We start from the raw sequence: 15,317 nt of genomic DNA, 5'->3' as shown, positions 1-15,317 counted from the left end.
ACCTCACCGTTCTGTGTAAAACGTATGAACACGGAATGGTGGGTGTTGTTGTTTGGGCGATGTAGTTCCACCGTTAAGCTGTCTGAATGGGTAGTCGACATTGTTGTGTTACACACTATGCCTCTTTTGCTTTCAGATTGCTGGCATGCTCTATAAAATCACACTCTGGGGCAGCATAATGTTGCCATTTCTTCTTTATAGCACTATTGCGGGATCTCTGTTTAAAAAGGGCTTTGGTGTCATCCAAAAGCAGAATAGATATAGCTCTATTCAAGGCGGATGAGTCAAGCATTTTGATATGAAAACCAGGGAAAACTGTGGAAAGATAAGACAGAGGTAAAAACTTGGCCGTTAGATATGTTGGTAAAAAGAAGGAAAATAAAATAAAAGGACTTTAGAGATGTACAGTAGGGCTGTCGCGGTGAAGTAATTTCCACGCGGCAATATGTTGGGGCTCAACAACGCGGTATGCAGTATTATCGCATTTCTCATCAATGAAGTAATTTGGCAATTTGGAGTAAGAGTGTCTGTATCTGTCACCTCACTGCACAGCGAGCCGCTAACTGCAGCTTTATGGTCTGAGCAAGCTAGCTGCTGCATGCTAGTCAACAACATTGCCAAGCAAACTCCTTTTTTGTAGTTTGACCTTGTCTTTTTCAGATGTAGCTATATCATTACCTTCAGGGCATGTCTATCAAGTCAATTTACATACCGCAGCAATGCACGGTGTGGAGCAGAATGGCTGTCCACAACTAACCACTGCGCTGCAGTAACATAACTTTTCCACAGAAAGCAACATGAAAAACAGCAGCAGGCTTCCGAAACACTGCGCTCTTTAGTTAGTGAGATTCAAAGGAGGCTTATTGTCCACAGTTTATCTGGACTGTCCCTCAGGATCACAACTTGAGTCCAACATCCCCAAGCGTGCTAGCCACATTAGCCGCGCAATATGCTAACGCCAAGTTAGCTAACCTTTAAAATAATCATTAACAACGTAAAACACTGGTCACGTACAGCCCATGGCGATCCATCCTTGAACCGTTACAGAGCTTGTTATGGTTGTGGAACTTTTGAAGCACTCATTTATTAATTTAACACGCCCTGAAGTGTACAGTATGAACATTGCGGTTGTTGCGGTGCTTGATATTCTCCGCGGTAGGCTTGACCAATAGCGCAGTATTTCACTTTTGCAGTTATTGCGACAACTCTAATATACAGTACTAGGCAGGGCTAAAATGTATAAATACACCAGATAAATACATTTGAACAGTTTTAGACTGATTACGAAACTAAGATGTTTATGCAACTTACAAAAAAGACTTGGTTCCATTCAAATCTGGATTTTATAAGTGTAGATGGAGCTATCAGTGACAATAGCATTTTTAGAAACTGAAAAAGACAACATTGTGTAATAAGGCTCCTTTTTGAACAGAAATTTATTTATCTTTCTTTTTTTACAGTGGATTTCACTCTTTGTCATTGCTGAATGTTGTCCGCAGTGATGAAAGTGAAACCTCCATGACCTCCACTTTTTGTATATCAAAACATTCAGTGAATATAACCAGGAAAAGGCAAAATGCTCGAAGGCAGTTAAATGGCTTCCACATCAAAGTCTGCATAACTACACTTGATGCACGTTGTCCCTGAGTACTCAAGGTTACATAGTAATGGCTTCCACACAGATCTACAAGCCAGAATAGCAGCGGCTTCTATCATCTCAAAGCATGACCTCAATTTCCATTTAGTAGATGTTGTGGCTCATATCACGAAATGTTTTCATCATGTTGGCTTTAAAGTTGAGCTTCACTGTTCATTCTTGGCTTTGGAAACAGCCACTTAAATAATCTCCTCAGGTTCTATTTAGTAACTGTTCTGGAGCTTTTGATTACATTGCATGATCTTCATCAGCAAATGGTGTCTGCCCATGCGATGGGTATCGCTACTACTAGTAAATCACATTAAGCCTGTTGCAAAGAACCTTGGTGTCTGGTTTGATAGTAATTTAAATTTCGAGCAGCACACCACAAAGCTTGTTCAATCATGTTTTTATCAACTTTGAAATATAGCAAAAATTCGATCTATGTTAACTTTTAAGGACACGAGACCATTTTACACACCTTCATCTCATCACGCCTGGATTATTGCAACAGCCTTTTCACCTGTTTAACCCAAAAATCTACTGATCGACTCCAGACTGTCAAGAACTCAGCTGCCAGGCTTTTAACCAGAACAAAGAAATATGACCACATTACCCCTGTGTTAGCTTCACTACACTGGCTCCCAGTATGTTTTAGAATTGACTTTAAAATTTTATTGATCACTTTTAAAGCTCTTCATGGCCTCTCGCCTTGTTATATTTCTGACCTTTTAGTCCCATACGCACCAGCACGTACCTTGAGATCCTCGGGCAGAGGTCTGTTGTCTGTTCCAGAGTCTCGACTGAAAACTAAAGGGGGCAGAGCGTTTGCTGTCAGGGCCCCGAGGCTCTGGAACAGCCTGCCCGAGGAAATCAGGTCAGCTGAGTTATTGAACTCTGTTTTACTTATTTTATATTTATCTTAAACGTGTATTTTAGTCTTTTCAATGTTTTCTTGCTTTTATCTTGTATTGTTTTTGTATTATTGTTTTTTGGGTATTATTGTCTTTGCAACTTGTTTTTGAAAAGTGCTCTACAAATAAAGATTATTATTATTATTATTATTATTTCTTGATACCCTTATTGGAATCGACCGAAACAGCCCAGTATCGAGAAGAATCAAAACGTCTCCAGTCAAACCAGTACTTCATTCAATACCTTTTGTAGCCAGATCGCGGAAAATAAATTACTATTTGTATGGTTTTGCTTGCAGCCAAATATGCAAGCAACACACCGAAAGAAAGAGAAGAGCACGCATTTTTTCCTCTTATGTGCCTGCACTATAGACTGTATAAAAAAGCCTTGCACTCATTGAGTCCATGCGTGATTTTAACAGCCGCTCACCTTCAGTTGCGGTCTCAGGCATGTTTATCACTGTTGCAAGTTTATCACCACAAACTTGGCTTTCTGTTGGTTTGCTATTCACATCACTTGTCACTGATCGATCGCTGCGTTCCATCACATCAATTAAATGCTGTTGTGGCGCAGCAGTGATCAGCTGATTTTACTCACGGACCCTCTGGCTGCAGCTGCGGTTGCTTCAGGTGTAGCTGGTTTGATCGGCTGGACGTACAGCATCTCTTTTCCTCTGTTTGCTTCTTTAGAGTCTATAGTGTCATTTAGTGACTTGTTTAAACAGACTCCATACTCGTTTTATACTTGTTACTGTTTTTGGAAGTTTGCGACTCACCAATAAAGTAAAAAACAATCTTTCAATTCAGTTTATTGATTGAAAGTTAACAAAATAATTTTCCATTGTTTACTTTCAACGCATGTATCAAAAAATTAGGATGAGGAGGATGTGATAAAATTTCCCAATAATTTCATGTAACAGTTATTTGAAACAAGAAAAAAATAAAACAGATAACCTTGCTTGTCCATAACAACAAATAAATAGGCTACCAGTCAACTACTATGGCTTCAACAGGTGGCATTTTATGCAAGGTATTGAATGAAGTACTCTATTGGTATCGTTATCACTTTAAGGGTACTGGTTTTGGTACTGGTATCGTAACAAACTGCTTTGGGGGCAAAAACGGCACATGTAAAATAATCATGATAATGAGGGACAGGTACAGAGGGAGCAAACGGAGCACCGTGAGGTGAGTTTGACCTCAGCTTGTCTCCGGGGTGTTGGAAAGTGAGCTCAGGTATGTCTACTTTGAACGGCTGTAATGACAATGCTGAGGTCAGTCCTCGAATAAAGGCTCTTCCTTAATGGAATAATGAACAGGACATGAGAAGCCCTGTCTACCATGCAGCCCCTAAACCAGCACACACAATTAGAGCTGGCATGTTTTCTCCCCCTCCCGCCCCGCTGCTCTGTGAGAGGGGATTTCCAGATGTTCATCATAAAGCGCTATGTATTTTCCAAAGAGTTGCCTTTTTCTCTCTTGCTCTCTGTCTGCAGCAATAAAATCAGTTTGTGCTGTTGGATTGGAGCGCCAATGAGCATGACCACACAGAGGAGTGTGAGCGCCATGCTGGTACATTGGATCAAGCACACCACCGGCAGCTTGTAAAGGCCTCATTTATGTGAATTCTTTTGATTTTATTATCGCTTTATCTCCTGCTACCAGGATACATGTGTCTACAAGCATTTGTTGTGTTTATGCAAACTTGGGTTATGGTGCTTTTATGTTGGTTCTATGTACAGCTAACTCTTTCCTATGTGATCATGTGATGAATAAGCCACTTTTAGCTGCAGTCACTTGACTTCCCAGGGGCTAAGGGTTAGAGTTAAGACAACAAAGCTATGTGCCATGACAAAACAAAACAATGCAGCACTTAAATGTCAATGATAGTATGATTCTTTCAAAAGAAATTTCATACTCTTGTCCATAATTGCCTGAACTTGCAAGTAAAGCACATATACGCGTATGCTGTCACACATTGTTGCATAGTAAATGTCTTGTAATGATAAAACAGTTTAAAGGCAACCCAGCTGACTCTGCTAGTTGTAGTTTAACCTCACATACCTAGAGTAGCAGAAAAGGACCATGACATACTGTAGTAAGCAGTAGGGAAATCCTTTAGCCACTCATGACTATATCTGTAAGGCTTTTTTCACGGCGCTGAGAGGATTCTCTTCAAGATTTGTCTTGGACTCATGGACTTTTGTCACTGTCCTCTTGCTACTATCTCGATCACCAAAAATAACTTCACGCTACTGTATTTTTCAACCACAACTGATTATGTCGCCGTTGATCAATCTTTTGTTGAGCTCCTTCTCAGTTTGCTCAACTATGCTAACCCCAGCTTTTCTATCGCACTCTTTACAGAGATACCAAATTGTGTGTTCAAAGATTAGATAGAGAACAGAGGGTGGAGAGGAGAACAAAGCGATTACACTGCTCTTATGTAGACATAATAATATATTTTGTCACTATTACCCCACACATTCATTCACACAGATATCTTCACAATAAAAAATAAGACTTCAACATTTTGTTCTTCCATTAGTGCGTGCTGCGGTGTTCTTAACTGATATGGAGATAACCAAACCAACCTCCCATTCACCGCAGTTTCCTGGCCCAGGGACCGGGAAATGGCAGACCACACTGCTTGCTCTCAGACTGATACTCCACCCGGAGCTACACACCCCGGCGACCACAAATGAACTGGGCTGTGCTTATAATAAATTGGCGGAATTGGGTTGTGCAAGGACTTTAAGAGAGGATCATTATCCAACTGGGCTTTGTGAGGATGTCGTCTTGTTCGGTCTGCCCATTAGCAACTTAAATGTCTTCCATATGTGTGTTTGTGTACAGCACGGCTGCTCTCTTAAAACTGTTCCCTATGTGGTGGGGTACAAACATAGATTCATGAGTGTGGGTGTGGGCGGTAAAGTTAGTGCTGACCCATCACAGCAACCTGCTTTGATATCTAAGGTCTGTGACCAGCTCTAAACCAAGAAATGTTACACCTTGGCTGTCATGTTTATGTTTTGAACTTTTAAGGGTCAGCTCTTTCCCAGCTGTTTTTTGATACCTGCAAATAATTTTCACAATTATGCCCCCCTCCCAACACCAACTCATCGTCTGTGAACTCTCTTATGTTTAAACAGGTGGAGAATTTTTTTCTCTCCCTGCTTTGTCTGTGACACCACCAAGGAAACAAGGGGGAGATAAAAGCGTGCCGTATTGACATCATTTTTCACATTATTGGATAAAAACGAACACGGACGTCTCTTTGATTCGATTTCAACAAATGTCATGTTTTATATGGCATTGTATTCCAGGGCTAACATGGAATAATCTGATTCTCCTGCCCTGGATAATGCCATTACACTGACTGATTTTCTCTTCTGGCTATTTCTCATGCATTTCTCTTAGCATGGCGTCATCCACCTCAAACCTGCAGTCTGAAACCAAAGCGTCAAGCACCTCCGGATTCCTCACCACTTCCTTTCAGATCACATTAAAAACGTTCAGGGTGCATGACTAATTATTTTCTCACCACTGCCTTTGGCCTCAGTAAAATAATTTCTCCTTTTCCCTTACGGTTCATCTGATATTCATTTGTGTGCTCTACACTTTCTGAACCGCGGGTGTTGTTACAGCAAAATCTGAAACATATGATTCCAATTCACTTTACCCACGTGAAATACTATTATGTTTTTAGGACTCGGAGGGCTTGAGAAAGAACTTGGTATTGACGCTGAGTGAAATGTAATTGCACTGTTATTGCAGCTGTCCATGTGAGGAGGAAAGCAGCCATTTCAAGAACACTAGATGTTTCCAAGAAGACATTTTTGCTGACAGCCTTTCCATCTGCCAACACACCTTTACCCTATCAATCAATTCTATCATGTACTATTACCTCTCTACCGCCCACCACACAAACACATACACACACATTTTCCAAATTTAAGAAAATCTCTTTCCAAGCTACCAAACACTGATTCCTATTATTGAATATTTACTTCAGCAGACATGTATGCACAAACCATCCACACCCCCACCTGCCTACCACATTACCATCCAAGCCTTATGAAAACTGACACGCGGTCAAGCCACACTTGCTACACCTTCTCAGCTCGTCTCTGTTTAATTGGCTTGTCATGTACTTTCATCAGCCAGCTCATTAGCAGTATGCAAGTGTTGAGGGAGATGATATCTCCATGTCAACCCTGCAGATGATCAGACAACAAACACACATTCACACTGGTACAGGTTAGTGGTGTGTAGTCAGGTGACATGCAAGTCAGTGAAATGAATGAGTTATATATACACATATATATGTATACACATACACAATTTTGTATAATATAATCACTCTGAGAAGTTAGCTTGATAAGTGATAGCCACTGTAGAACTCCATCAACAGAAACTCATTCATTAACACTAAGTACAAGTAAAAAGGCCTGACAATAATGTGGTCAGTCTTGTTTGATTGTGGTATAATCAAACTTACCCAAGCAGCATTAAGGCTGCACACAATGCAACAGTCTTTTAATATTACAGACTTTCGTATCTGAAGCAGGGACCAGTACAATTCAAACAGAGCTCTTTTGAACTTGCAAATGTTGAGTCCACAAAGTCAACCCCACTTTTTATACATTTATTCAGGTCGATGTGGATTGTTATTTTAGACTTTTTGACAGTGCCTTTGTCAAAATGTGTCTCCGATCAGATCTGATGGAACCTCCATCACCTTTGGAGGCCTCATTCTGCATGTAGAATGTTGGTACAAACTGTGCTGTCTGCAACCGAGGATTTGGTCGTTCATAGAAGGATCATCTTGGAGAATTAGCCCTTTTCACGAGGGGCCTTTTCATCCACTGGTACAGGTGCATTTTTCAGTGCCACTGTCATCATGGAATCACACCTACTAACTACCTGTCCCCTGAGGGTAGTCTAACACACAGGAGGCATTGCACTGTCAAACCACCAGCTGTGCTGAGAGAAAAATATTCCATCCTCTAAGTGTGTGTGTGTGTGTGTGTGTGTGTGTATTTTCCAAATACATGTTTAAGCATTGTAACCCTTGCATCCAAAGACAGAAATGTTTTCCATTTTGGTTTCATTTGTTTCTCTGTTACTGTGGGTTAACTGTGTGGATCTTGTGTCATTTTTTTGGATGTTTCAGGTGAGCAATGGGACGGAGACACAGAGCGGACGCCATTCAGTAACAGTAGTTGAGACTCAGGTCCAGAAACAAGAGGACAGGGATGGTTTCCAGCAAGCACACAGGCAGTACAGCTCCCTTCCACGGTGAGACATCCTATCCTTTCTCCTTTCTTTTTTCCGTCTGTCGGGCTGTCTGCCTGTGCATCTGTCTGTTTCTGTCTCCCTCTCTCCCTCCCCTCTCTGTGACTTATCACGTTCTTCCTGCCCTTTCTCAACCTCTTCTTTTGACTTTTTTGATTTCCATCAATGACTTTTACTCATATTTGTGCATTTATCCTTTACACTTTCTTGAGCTTATCTCTTTGGCTACAAAGTCCCTCAACCACAAATCCACTTTTAACTCATCTCCCAGCATTTAAATGATTCTTAGCAAAACTCTTTGAATGAAATCATTTAATGTGATCGCTTGGAATTATCTGACTGATATTCAACTTCATTAAGTCAATGTTGACCCCGGGTAAGGGATGACTTTGTCACATGCATCAGCCCCCTTTCCAACATTTCCCTTATGATGAATAAGAGCTCCAATATCATGTTTTTAAAAGGCTACAACTGCTGCTCTTCATCTTTTCCATCTTCCTGTTTCGATTCTTTTACATATCTGTCAAAGAGATGCCAATAAAGCTTACCATATCTCACATCTCGAGGCGTTGAGAGGAGTGGGGGAGATTTAGTACCAGTATTTGCATTTTAGTCATTGCAAATTGCACAGCCAACCAAACTGCTGATGGAAAATCTCTACATTTTAAGCCCTACATCCTTTAAGAAAAAGTCACCAAAGACACAAATTCTATACTTTGACTGACTGACAGAGATTTAAAGTTAGTAATAAAATAAACATTACTTCCTCTCCTTGTTAAATATTTCCGCTATAAATCAATCCAGTGTGAGTTTTTGTATTATAAAATGTACAGTGTGTTCTAAAATGTTGACAGACAAGTCAGAGTGAAGTCTGATTTATTTAAGTTTTGCTGCCCTGCCAGTTTAAACAAGACAGAACACTCAAAAGTGTATATAAATGTGTGTGTGTGTGTGGTCTTTTAATTTTCTTGGCTGGGGTCACTCTGCTCTCCTGTGATTTCAATCTCTCCTTGCACAAACAGCAATCATTTCTTCGTAGTCATCCTCTTTTTTCCTCTGCTGTCTCTGAACAGTCGCAGTCGGGTCGATTAAAACATGTTGGCTATGGATTTGCGGTCCACAAAGAGGCATAATCAATGTGGTCTGTAAAAGCCAGATCATAGGTGTTATCTGCTGGCATCTCATGTGATGTGACAGTTGTCTCCAGCCCTCCCCTCTCAGTGAGTTCCTTCTCTTGGGAAAGTTCATCTGGCTGACCAAAAAAACAGGCCAGGATGGCCTTTGATATGCATTCCTCTCATAATCTCATAGCGTCTTTTAGCAAAGAGTCGCATGAGCTCAGGCTTGACGTTTGACCCCAGCTAAGGCTTTTCAGAGCTTGTGTCTCGGTACAGCTCCTCATTAAAGAGCTAAAGTCTTACATGCTTAGATTAATAACCACAGTTCCCTCCAAGTCCAAACACTTCTCCTATAGAACCCCTTCATCCTGTCCTTCTCCGCCAAAACAGGAAGCTTTAGCAGTCAGCCATTCAGCCGAAAGGGGACATTCCCTCTGAAAAAAAAAACTCCTTCCCAAAGAGCTTCCAGAAGAAGCCATGGTAGTTGGTTATCTGATGACGGCCAGGCTTAGCTTGCTGTCTGGGATATAAGGATTGAAAGAGCACTAATGAAGGCTTGTTGTTGGAGCGGGATTAACGGTGACAGGCAGTGGAGAGTGAGAGGGGCCAGGAGAGGAACGAGTGTGTTAGTAGGAAAGAGAGCCCACTGATTAGCCTGAAAGAGACGCACACACACACACACACACACACACACATGAATGCTGTCAAGATAAGGTTCTTAACAGTGGCCTGAGTGAATTGCCAGTAGCTCTTCCATCTACCCATGCAGCTCTTGCATTCCTCAGCCAAAACAACATTGTTCCACACTGTAAGGAAAACATTATTCCAGGTTTGTAGACAATTTATTTGTACAATATAGCAGTGATTGTTCCATTGCCCATTGCATGCATTTGGTTTTTTCCCTAATTATTTTGTGTCCGTGCATGTGTATGTGTTTCATCTCCCTCTTCTCATAAACTTTGATTCTTCCCAGCTGTTTTAAAAAAACACACATCGGCCACAAGTTTTGCGAGCCAACTTCCTGGCTTTGTTTGTTATGTTCTGTCATTCTAAATTTACCCCACTCTTTGGCATGATGTATTTTCCCATCCCCTCCCTTTGTAAATGTAACTAATCTACTTTGTGACATATTCTGGCGCAGGAGTAGAGGTGATAAGAGAACTAGCTCCCCTAACGCATCAATCACGATTACATTCCTGTGGAACAACGCCATTTCTTCTCTCTTCTCATCACCACCAAAGGCTTTCCCTCTAAATCTCCCCTCAACTTTAAAAAACGACATGGTCATTCTGGAAACGCAGCTTGCTGCCTCGTGCAACAGGGACCCCAGATTTCTAAATAAGCAGCTCCCTCATGAGCGGTGCTGGCTGCTCTCTGAGCCAAGCCGGGGTGTCCTGTAAATGCGTGGCGGCTCGCCCAGACAGCAAAAACCCAGATATGGAGCATGTGGTGCGGCTCTCTCTACAGTCTGTCCCTACATCTGCCCCTCTGCCAATTACCCTCATACTTACACATGCTCTACATGCAAGCACGCACACACACACACACACAAGATAATGTGTTTGTGTGTGTGCACATGTACAGTCCATAAATGCATACCCATTCATACATGCATGCATAAATGTAGACCTAATCTCACAAAGACACAGATCATACACTCCATACTTCCACTCTTTCCCTCCCCTTAGGTACTGTGGACCACAAGGGCATACATTAATAATGCTGGTATTGTGGGATTCTCATTAGAATAACATAGACATGGCAATAGGAAAAAATATGTTTAAGGGAAAGTTTAATTCAAAAATAATTTATTTTAGTTTATATTATTGATATCCTTAAACTGAATTGCATCTCGTTTTGGCTTGCCTTATTACTAAATAGGAGACTACTGTGGTGCAATCATCATGTTTATATTTATTCATTCAAACAGAGTGACAATTCTAGTGAAGGTTTGCAGTGGAGGTGACTTTGGTAGATGTGTGTTACCAAAAGGCAGCAGATTAGCCTTTCTTTATCGTTGTCTTCACAATCAACAATCTCCACCACCAACAGGAACTTGAAGGCGGAAACACGAACAGCTAATCACAGTTCTCTTCACTCACAGTTCAACTCAGTGGTATCTTTGTAGCCCCAACATGTAGTTGTGAATATTTTTGTGTAGGGAAAACACATCGGCTGTCAAAGCTATGGCGTAACCCCTTTTATGATTTAATCAAGATTTAAAGAATTTATGTCATATTTTCTTTGTCAGGCAACACTGCAGTGCATACAAAATAAGAAATGAAGGTACAGAGTTCAAAATTTTTCCCATTCACTCCAATACCCACTTACCTTATTGTAAGGTTTCAGTTTTAGAAAAAAATTAATATTTTTTAAGAAGTGCTTTGAGCAATAAAAAGCCTATTCTGTCTTTTGTTTGTCTCAGCTGCTTTGGAATGAGATGTGGCCAGATAAGAAATGCAGTTTTGGCCTAAAAGCACGCCCGGCCTGTCTCCCTCTCCCTCCTCGTGAACTCAAAAGCCTTTTAAGCGCACAGCAGTTCAGTGAGGTGTGAATGGGATTACTCTTAGCACCCCTGACGCAAAAGACACTGTCACAGGTCTTCCATCGCACGGGGGTCCTTAATGGATCCTAATAATGGAGGAGTCAACTCAGTACTTTAGCAAAAAAAACTGGCAGTTCCCAATGATGGCTTTCCGGGCCAATTACTCGAAAGGAGAGCATGTGTGGTGGAGGGCATGCATGTGCAATAGTTTTTTTTTTGTTTCGTTTTTTTTTATACGAGACATCATATGTGTGTTCCCGTGGTAGAAAGTAACTAGTACATCAACTCAAGTGCTGTACTTAAGTATAATTTTGAGGCACTTTAGTATTTAAAATTACTGCTACTTTATAGTTCTCTCCACTACATTTAAGAGGCAAGTATTGTTATTTTTACTCCACTACAATTATATGACAGCTGTAGTTAGTTACTTCACACATTCAAATTTCACAGAACATATGATCACCTTTGATAATGATACATTTGTTCCATGAAAAACAATATCCTTTTGCATACACATTTATGCATCAGTATTCACAATCCAATGATATAATCTGCATACTGTATGACACTACTACTGTATTAAATGGGGTATTCTGTAGTACGCTCATACATACATTCATTCATTCATCATTGTTGTCATTTTACATTGTTGTATTACTACTTTTACTACTTTAGTTAATCCTTTGGTGTGTGCAACCGTCATCTCAGTGTAGGGGCTGGCAGGGGGACTAAAGATGAGTAGAAGGCGGATAACGCCGTGAGGTCTCCCATTACTCTGTCTGTGCTGTAAGTGCACCCGTCTGCATCTCCAAAAAGGAGTTAAATGGATGAAAGCAGCCATTTTTCTCAGGGATGTTTTAACATTTGTGTTTGTTTACAGCGTGGAACTAATAGTCCTGTGGGCGTTTCTGGGTCCCCCCCGTTTGTTTCCAGTCTCTTTCGTGTCTCTGTCTTTATGTTACTGGATTCGGTGTAATCATGCAGCAGACTATAACAGATCCCTCTTTGCTCCATGCATGTTGCTTTCTGTATTTTAAGTCAACGCCACTGCATCCTCCTTTTAATCTCACAAAAATGTGTAAATGGCCACATTCTCTGCTGGAGTGCAGTTTCTTTTGAATTCCCTTTCAATAGTGCTGACCCAGGGGCCACTTCTGAAAAAGCAGTAGTAGTAACTGAGCAGAGTTACCAGCTATCATCCTCTGTTGCTCGTACAAGTGCTGTTTAAGGTGACTCTCTCAACAGTGCAATTGACCTCTTTACCTGTTTCTGTTTAGGCAACCTCGTAAGAACCCTGGCATAGTGTCCCAGGACTCATGGGGCAAGATGTACATGCCAGCAGTCGGATTCCAGACATCCAAGGAGAACCCTCGCTACTCCAGCAGCCAGGGATCACATAACGGCTACCTGGGAACATCCAGCTTCAACGCCCGTGTTCTCTTAGAGACTCAGGAGCTGCTGAGGCAGGAGCAGAGACGCCGAGAGCAGGAGGCCAACAAGGCGAGGCCACCTCCCGCACAGGAAACCCCCAGCGGCAGCACCTATGACCACAAGAGAGACCCCACTCAGGCCCCCGGCTCTGCCCCGATGCAGGCCCCACCTCAATCCAAGGGCCCCTACAGACAAGATGTACCCCCTTCACCTTCTCAGCTCGCCAAGCTCACCAGGCTTCATGGTTCAGAGAAAGGGAGGCTGTTTTACTCCTGAGAAAGTGACAAGGAACTGGAAAATAGAACTTTTGGGAGATTAACAACAATACATAGAGGGCAATGAGTCTATTTCTGTTTTGTTTTTTAAAATGCTGAGATACAAAGATTTTTATGGGACTGTTATGGGACTGTTGATAGACAATGTTAATATTTAAGAAAATATTTTTTACGATATGAACCATTATAATTTGTAATTGTATAAAAAGAAATGATTTGAGATGTTTTACTGTCCAGCGATGTGATCATCTAATACGTGAATAAGTGCCTATTAGTCCATCGATTGTTCACCTTTTGTAAGCATCAGGTCCATTTTTTTTGCTTGTGACACTTTCTATCTTATAAATTTAGGAGTGCAGACTGCACAGAGCAGACTGCATCAGAAGCCCCAAGCACATGGCATGGCCCAGGCATGTTTTTGTACTACTCTGGTGCTGGTGGGGATCTCAGTCGATTCCACACTGGTGTAAATGAGGCTTATTTTTCCTATTCATGGGGACTTTGTTGAGCACTACGTGTTTATGTGAGCATGTACAGTGTGCTTGTGTGCACATGTGTGTGAGTGCTGGCAGGAGTTGGCATGTAGTGACAGTGTCACAGAGTGTTGAGGTTAAGCAGCTTGTGTGAACTATGATGTCAGAGTTTTGGGCCTGACCGCTCATTCCTCACCCTGTCCCCCAGTTCTGGGAATTGTCCCTTTTGGTTTCAGAAACAACATTTACACAGAGTGTGTATCCTCTTTCTAGCCCTCTCATGTATTTTCCAATATAATAATCCTGAATTCTCTTTTCCTCTGCTGGCTGCTTTATCTCTGTTTTTTTCTCTTCACATTGTCACCCTCACCATCCGGCACTCTCAGTGGAGGAAAACAGATTTAGATCTCCTTTATTCCTACCCTGTCCCACCCACCCAGGGAATCCAGCAGTATAAATGGGGTCAGGTCTGGGCTATTAATTAATGTACCCCATTAAAAATGAATGGGCCCCTTTCTGTGTGCGTATGTATGTTGTCATACGTATGGCGAGAAGGAAGAAATAGCAACCTTGTCGGCGTGGCTCTGGCCCCGGTCTCATCTAGAATGATTTTGCTGTAACAGAAGCCCGTTGGCCCCTAGGTATCTGAGTTGTTCCTCGCTGAATATTTCATCAGGGTGGTTACATGGGAAACCACATTGGCCCTGCAATGGGTGGCCTCAGTGTGGGACTGCCTATCCTTTGCTGCAATACAATGGAGCTGATTTTGTTTTCCTTTCATGATTATGTCCATTGGTAGAAAAACAGTCGGGAGCTTTTCCTTTGTTCAATCAATAATTAATGGTGCATTTTTCAAAGTGTGTGTCAGAGTGAAATTGTGTGTGTGTGTGTGTGCGCGTGTGTTATTGTATTTCCATCCCTGTAAGTTTTTCTTGGAGGGCAAATGTGAAGGTAATTTTGGGTTGCAGTTAAATTTAGGTTTATATTTAGTTTAGGTAAAGTATTAAGGTTAAATGTGTTTATATATAGGAGGAGGTTTGGAAATTCTCCTCTTGTTTATTTGATCAGATTTTGGGGCCCTTCAGTACATTTACAAGCACTCAAGAAACCAGGTTACTCAGACAAACCAGGTTACGTAGCTAAGCAGAGAAAGTGTTTACTGTAGTAACCTGGTTTGTGTAACTCTGCATATACATGCAACAGTTCATTAATCGAATATCTCCTCTACCTCCAGCTATAGTTTCAAAGAGTTTCTGTAATACCATACCCTGATTACGGAAAGCAGGTTTCTTACTTGATGTTTATGAAATCATTCAAAAGCCAGTGTTAACTGGTTACTTACAGTAAGTGCATGTAAATATGCTGATGTCTGAAAATAGTGTAGGAAGTTAAAAACTATGCAGTGCCATATTTGCAAGATACATTTTTTTACCACTCAATAAACCTTTATATCATCTACCTATTGTCCACTGTTGTAAACAAGCAGTTGTTCATATGGAAAGAATGGCTGTCTATGTCCCATTAAAAAACATTAATATGAATGTGTGCATTTAAACATGACTCCTGAGTTTAGGATAAAGACTAGAAATAGGATTAATATTGAAGTCGTGGTTTATGTCGTGGTTTA

General features: G+C 41.3%; 1 protein-coding gene across 4 annotated transcripts in view; it reads left to right on the top strand.

Annotated features, from left to right (window-relative positions):
- The window catches only part of LOC119906686 (partitioning defective 3 homolog), a 349,822-nt gene extending 335,819 nt beyond the window's left edge, over positions 1-14,003 (top strand). For all 4 annotated transcript variants that reach the window (XM_038724012.1, XM_038724004.1, XM_038723995.1 and 1 more), the window contains exons 23-24: positions 7,727-7,851; positions 12,789-14,003. In XM_038724012.1, coding sequence (XP_038579940.1) covers positions 7,727-7,851; positions 12,789-13,218 — 555 coding nt within the window. In that variant the 3' untranslated portion in view covers positions 13,219-14,003. The remainder of the gene's footprint in view (positions 1-7,726; positions 7,852-12,788) is intronic.
- The last annotated feature ends 1,314 nt before the right edge of the window (positions 14,004-15,317 follow it).

This window comes from Micropterus salmoides, unplaced genomic scaffold (genome assembly GCF_014851395.1).
Source record: "Micropterus salmoides isolate LMB-PRFRI ecotype aquatic unplaced genomic scaffold, ASM1485139v1 Ms_hic_scaffold_1, whole genome shotgun sequence".
NCBI lineage: Eukaryota > Metazoa > Chordata > Actinopteri > Centrarchiformes > Centrarchidae > Micropterus > Micropterus salmoides.
This window is presented reverse-complemented; position numbering and strand designations above follow the sequence as displayed.